Below are 6,608 nucleotides of genomic sequence, written 5' to 3' on the forward strand. Positions count from 1 at the left end.
GAGCCCTAGTGCTGTGTTCCTTGGGCCTACCGGTTTGTTTTTACTTTAGCTTTGTATGTCTCCTCGTTTTTGGATTGTGCCTCAGTCTGCTCCCTCTCTTCTGTTGCTTGCCTATTTTTGGGACTTGTATTAGCGTTAGTTATTAAAGCTCGTTTTTGTTTCTTCAACCTGCCTGCCTCGAGTCTTGCATTTGGCTCCTCTTTGAACTGAATGTGACAGACATCATATTGACACCATTTTGTTTCAGATGTGTAATTGACATCAAGTTAGCCCTACACAGGTCATAAGTAGTACACAGTGTATCTGAATGAGTCAATGAGAAATCTGGTGGGAGCAATCAAATTATGAAATTATAATATTTTGGCCGGTGAATAACAATATAATAAACAAATGGGCAATGCTCACTGTAAATGGAAAAACAGAACATTCTCCAACCCCCAGTGGTTGAGGAAGTGGAGGATTATGTATCTGCTTTTATTGCAAATAAAATTCATGACTATTTTTTTTGTCAACTTGGATAACATCTTCCCTATTTGTTTTGTCAAAAGTTAATTCACAGGAGACGCCTCATTACACACACACACACACACATAAGGTTTGTCTATTCAGCATATTGAATTTCATTTAATATTTTCAAGTTTTATTCAGTATTCTCAAGTTTTCATCCAAGTTCTCAAGCTTTCCCTTCAATATTTACATAAATAATTTGCCAAACTGAATAAATACATGAATGAATATGTTGTAACATATTTCAGAGACATAATATGCAAAAAGAAACCTTACGTTGACCATACACTCAGTGTCACTCCAGGTACTGCTCGCTGATAGTCTCAGTAATGTATTTTATATGTGTCTTATTAAGTCAATGTCATAGTTTCACTCCGTCTGCGACTTTTCTTAGAGAAACGTGCTTGCACAGCATAATTTAACATCCAGCCTATCAAACTATGTCACAACATTTGGTTTGAAAAAACAGCAAAACTAGACTCCAGCTTACTTTTATTCAAAAATATTACAGTAACAGCACAGCAATGTTCATTCATAAGGGCTGAGAAAAAAGTGCAGCAGTGAAAGCATTTCTACACCCATCATCATACATACATACATGCTTTAGATTATTTTTACACTTATCACACTTTACTTGGTACATTTAAAAGACATTTAAATAAAAATAGACCCACTTATTTGTAAAGAAATATGCACAACATAAAAAATGAAACTTAAAATTAATCGGATTCAAACTATATTGCATAAAAGCATTTACAGATTGAATAAATGTTTCATTTCAAAAGTGAATGTCTATTTGGAGGGTAGCTCAAACATAACAGCAGAGTTTTGTGCTGTAAAAGCCACATTCTGAATAAGAGAAGTGTTCTGGCCAGTGTCTCTCTTACTGTTCTTCCTCCTGGCATTCTCGCAGTGTAGAAGTTGCAAGACATGTCTTCGCAGCTTTTGTGAGAGCACATACAGCAGCGGGTTCACACAGCAGTGAGAATAAGCAAGTATACGACTAATAGAATAGGCAATTTCGAAGCGTTCAATCGCATTACAGCCTGTGGGTGTGTACAAAGTGGCCATGAAAATCAAAATACTGTAAGGTCCCCAGCAGATGAAGAAGGCTGTAACAATACATAACACCACCACTACAGTCCTGTACCTTTTTCTGTTTGAAGCCTGCAAAACAGTCTTGAGGATGGCAAAATAGCAGAAAACAATGATGGTAAATGGGAGGAAAAAGAGCAGTGACACTTGGAGATAATATCCCAGGTGTACATCAGGGCCATCAGAGGAATCCCCACACAAGTGAAAATCAGATTGATTGGTTACCACCTTTACTTTGATAGCATCATTCACGGATGCAGCAATGCTGATGATCCAGGCAGCTGCACAGGCGGCCATTGCACACCTCTGCCTCCGTACAGGTTTGCTTGGCCATTTGTGCAGCACCACTATTATGAAGCGATCCACAGTCATGGCAGTCAGCAGAATGACGCTACAGTACAAACCAACAATGTATCCCGCAGTCATAAATTTGCAGGCAAAGTCATCAAAGACCCAGTGGTGCAGTTGATTGACGGCCCAGAATGGAAGTGTGACAGTAAAGACCAAATCAGAGCAGGCCAGGTTCAGGATGAACAGATTTGGGACATTTTTCAGGTTCTCATAGACAACAAGAACACATAAGAGGAGAATGTTGCCTATGACACTGACGATGAAGACCAAAATGAAGAAGGCACCACTGAGGGTTTCAAAGTCAAAAATGTCAGAACAAAAATATTCTACATCACCACTGTCGTCGTCGTCCATTGTAGGTTTTCTAGGAAACATGACGAGAAAGCTAAAATGAATTACTAAGTATGTTACCCTAAAATATGGAGAGCAATTATATAGTAAGTACAAAGCAACTTACCCTGAACAACAGCTGTAATGTCTTGTCCCAAATTGCACTGTGGAAGAAAAGTTGTGATATGCAAGAGCAAACTCATTGTTCCTCTTTTTGTTTAAAATTAAGTCAGAGGTGCTGTATCAGTATTCAGGTTTGTGCATTAACATACTTTGAATGTAGATTCAGCTTCATTGGTTCAGCTTTTATAAGAATACCTGGAAATAGCACTGAGTTGTTCACTATTCAAAGACGCTCAGAGACACTCAAGAACTTAAATTGATTTTTATTTAATCGTAAAGCATGGAAATAATGACAATGATGATATTATCATGTGAAAATAAACACTATAAAAAATAAAGTCCAAATGATCAAAAGCAAAATACTCTCTTGAAAAGAAAATATTGCATGACTGAAATTAAATGTTGAAGGTGAAAAGGAGAAATTAAATGAAAACATAAAGTGAAACTCAGTTAATCAAAGTGAATCACATACAGTTATATTATCTCTTTGTATATGTATAATCAGTTTATCAACATGCATTTGAAATCACATGCAGATTAACCCAGAGACATGGGGCTCATTGTTCTTGATTAATAGCACAGTTTGACTGGAAAGATGAAAATTGGATGAAATTACAGACGAAACACTGTACATAACATATGTTGTCAAATAAAAGCCTCATACTTCTTATACACTCAGTGGCCAGTGTGTTAGGTACATCTTCCTTATACTGGGTACAACCCCCCCCTTTGACCCTCAGAACAGCCTGAATTCTTTGTGGCATGGATCCAACAACATGCTGGAAACCTGGAACCAGCTGTTTCCTGTTCAACCACATCCTAATGTAGACATATGGAATGACCCACACGACTTACTGTTACAAGCTTGGATCTTTTGTTATTTGCGTTTTTACAGATGTCAATGAGATTTTGAATTAGGTTTTCTTTCACCTGGTAGAATCTGGAAGAATCTACTCTCAATATCAACTACATCGAGAACTCGTCACCACTTGTTAGTGATGTGATTGTGAGTCGGCTTTGCCTATTGCGGATGCTTCTATTGCTGTGGCCCCAGCTCTTCAGCATTCTCTTCAAGTGGTTTCTGAATTTAATCCCCACAAACACATAAAACACAGGGTTGAGGCAGCAGTGTGAAAAGGCAAAAAGACGACTAATGTAAAAGGCGTAATCCAGTACTTCTATGCGGTCACACATTCCAGCCACAGTCTTTGAGTCAGCAAGGAGTTTGGGCCAGAAATACAATGACTGCAGAAATATGACTATATTGTAAGGTGCCCAGCCCACGAAGAAAACAACCATGAGAGTAAAAACAAGTTTTAAAGTTTTGTTCCTTCTTTGGGCAGTAGGACGCAGCAACCTGCACATGATCTGAGAATAGCAAAAAATGAATACCACTGAACTCACTATGAAGAGAATATTTTGCTGGTAGATTCCCCATAAGCTCCAGTAAGAACTCATGTATACACAGTGATTCTGGTCCTGACCTTTGGTGAAGATGAAGGCTGGACTGGCAGCCAATACACTCACTGCCCAAATGACCACAGATGCGAGGACACTGTAGAAGCCTGTGGTGGACACAATGCCAGACAGAGGATTCATGACAGCTACATAACGGTGAGCAGTCATCAGGATGAGGAGGATACCACTGCTGTAAAAGCCAACAGAGAAGACAAAGTTGACTATCTTACATGCAGGATCCCCTAAAGTCCATCCATACATGTGGTAATAGGCCCAGAAGGGCAGACCTGCGGTGAAGAAGAGATCCGATACAGCCAGATTCAGGATGAAAGCATTGGTGAGGGATTTGAGATTCTCATACTTTGCCAGAATCACAATGACCAGGATGTTGCCAAACAGACTCAGGATCACCACAATGGAGAAGAACACTGGAGTGAAGATCGCTCCAAACTGCATGACGCTTGTTCTGTTGCACACTTCATCGTCATAGTCATTGTCAAAGTTGTAATAAGAATAATTGTCTAAGGTTGTGTTCAATGTTGAGTCATGGACGATGCTTGTAGGAACTGTGACTGTAAAGTTTTCAGTTGAAGCCATTTCCTAAGAGAAAGTAAAAAAGAAAAAAGGCTTTCTCAGAGGGGAAAGTCAAACAGGCTTAGTGATGATTACATTGTAAAAATGTTTTACATGACTACATTTTGTCTGGGACACATGGTTATCTTATATAATTTATCTTATTGGGTCTGTTTACCCACATTACAAAAAGCCTATTTTCTCACTTACTTCAAGTGGTATATCCATGTAGATAGTTTGGGTTTTATTTGCCTTTGAGATATCCATCTCTAAGCTTTCTGCCTCCAACACAGTGCATAGACTATAATTTATGGTGTTTATAGTATTTCTTCATAACATTTAATAATCATGACTGAATAAACAACACTCAAAGTTACAGTTTAGGAAAAAAAACGTAATTATTTATTAAGAGATGATCGCTGATTTGTTAAGATTGGTACGTGGAAGCACTGTCAGTGTTGGCAACACAACTCCACAACTGTCATCAGATTTTTGATTTGAATATTGTTTGTTTTAGCAGAAATACGTGACAGCACACAGTTGTTTGGGCACTACTTTGGTATTTTCTTTTCCTCATGGTTGTCTTTCTGCTGTTATAAGGCTGTGGTGATGTTATTGAGTTGTACTGATTTTAATTTTCAGCTTGATGTGTCAATTGGAAAAAAGTCACTGACATGTGTGTAACAAAGAAAAATATGAATCAGCCAAGATTTCAAACAATATGTTAATATGCTCAATAATATAATGTGTGCCCTATTTAAAAAAATATTATTAAAAATTATATTAAATTATTTATATTATTTATGTATCATTGTTGTCATTGTTCAAAGCGGGACGCTGTGAGACTGAGGCGAGGGGCCCAGTAAAATAACCTAAAATATTCCAACTTGAAAATTGAACAAACCACAGACTTCATGATGATGAAATGAAAAATAAAACAACTAACTGTTCTATTCATCATATGCACATTACAAACATTTCAGTAAAACAAGTATTGTTTTACAAAATACAAAACATTGTATCTCATTGTAAATAAGTGAGAAATGTGGAAACATATACTTTACCTGCACAAAAGATATGCACACATCAAGGTCCTTCCTGAAAATATCACTGGAAACTTGAATTGTTCCTTATGTATCACCACAAAAGTGAACAGAAATCCAAACAAAATTTTCAGATCATCCACACACACAATGTCTGTGGGACAACTTGGTTTCAACAATACATGTGACAAGACATGTTCCCTTTAACCATTAATACTTGTTTTTGCTGGCCATTACACTTGAGAAAGTGAAAGGTATTTCAGTATTTCAAGAACAAACATAATTAATTTGTGTGACTGTTAGTTGACTGTTACACCTGTAACAGTACAGGTGAACTATTTTAATTTCTCAGTTTTTTTTACAACTTCGTCACCACAAATAAGAATACGAACAAGAATGGAGGAGGCGTTGTCGTTAGTGTCTTACAGTATCCTTTAAACCTCAGTGAATTTTTTTTTTTTAATTAACTGAACAATAAACAACAGTGAACATAATCTAATAGGGCTGTGATTTACAACTATTTCCATTAATGATTACTCTGTGTAGAACAGGCAATGTGGAATATATAAACTCATTATACCATTGCACCAAAGGTCTATTCACATTAGAGTAAAAGAAAATGAATGTGTATGCTTGTTATTTTAATTTTTTTCATATCTACACAGTTGTTCTGTGGATTATTATTTGTGTACAATAATATGTAACCCGTTGTGAGCACAAATGGCCCTCAATGGGTGTCTCCTTTCACTTCATTTATTTAACCTTTATTTAAACAGGGCAGGTAGCCTGAGAATACCTGCTCTTTTACGCACTGTTAATAGTTAAGTAGGAAACAAAATAGAGGGGTATAAGTGTTTAGATTTTTTGTTTGACATTTCATGTTATTACACTAGACTGCTGCACTAACAGCAAAGGCAGATTTTTCTGGGTCAGCTCTGGTTTGGGCCTCCTTAATCTTAAATAATTAGGAACTGTCTTTTGTTGTTGTTGGTTGGTTTATTTTTCTTATTTTTATGTGTGACCATTTATTTATTTTGATTTTTGATTTGAATATCCAACTGGTTCTGTTTTAATTATTTAATGGAATTTAATACAATAATATTAATAAAGATAAAAAAAATATAAATA

The 6,608-nt window shown here is 36.6% G+C and overlaps 2 protein-coding genes across 3 annotated transcripts; both read right to left on the minus strand.

The window, feature by feature from the left end:
* Positions 1-672: 672 nt before the first annotated feature.
* xcr1b.2 (chemokine (C motif) receptor 1b, duplicate 2) lies at positions 673-2,447 on the minus strand. Its single transcript, XM_044219120.1, has 2 exons — positions 2,411-2,447; positions 673-2,317 (listed from the first exon to the last, which is right to left on the minus strand). The coding sequence occupies exon 2, from the start codon at positions 2,305-2,307 to the stop codon at positions 1,300-1,302; it is 1,008 nt and encodes a 335-aa protein (XP_044075055.1). The 5' UTR covers positions 2,308-2,317; positions 2,411-2,447; the 3' UTR covers positions 673-1,299.
* Positions 2,448-2,723: 276 nt separating this feature from the next.
* On the minus strand, positions 2,724-5,591 carry LOC122886530 (chemokine XC receptor 1-like). 2 transcript variants are annotated; one of them, XM_044218845.1, is made up of 3 exons: positions 5,502-5,591; positions 4,152-4,464; positions 3,918-4,054 (listed from the first exon to the last, which is right to left on the minus strand). In XM_044218845.1, the coding sequence occupies exons 2-3, from the start codon at positions 4,459-4,461 to the stop codon at positions 4,032-4,034; spliced, it is 333 nt and encodes a 110-aa protein (XP_044074780.1). In that variant the 5' UTR covers positions 4,462-4,464; positions 5,502-5,591; the 3' UTR covers positions 3,918-4,031. The 2 variants fall into 2 exon arrangements, with proteins under 2 accessions (XP_044074779.1, XP_044074780.1); XM_044218844.1 differs by having other exon boundaries at positions 2,724-4,464; positions 5,502-5,588.
* Positions 5,592-6,608: the final 1,017 nt, after the last annotated feature.

This window comes from Siniperca chuatsi, linkage group LG13 (genome assembly GCF_020085105.1).
Source record: "Siniperca chuatsi isolate FFG_IHB_CAS linkage group LG13, ASM2008510v1, whole genome shotgun sequence".
NCBI lineage: Eukaryota > Metazoa > Chordata > Actinopteri > Centrarchiformes > Sinipercidae > Siniperca > Siniperca chuatsi.

Bases quoted from the DNA above. Each gene is read 5' to 3' on its own strand.
- xcr1b.2 (XM_044219120.1), bottom strand. From the start codon at position 2,307: ATGGACGACGACGACAGTGGTGATGTAGAATATTTTTGTTCTGACATT.
- LOC122886530 (XM_044218844.1), bottom strand. From the start codon at position 4,461: ATGGCTTCAACTGAAAACTTTACAGTCACAGTTCCTACAAGCATCGTC.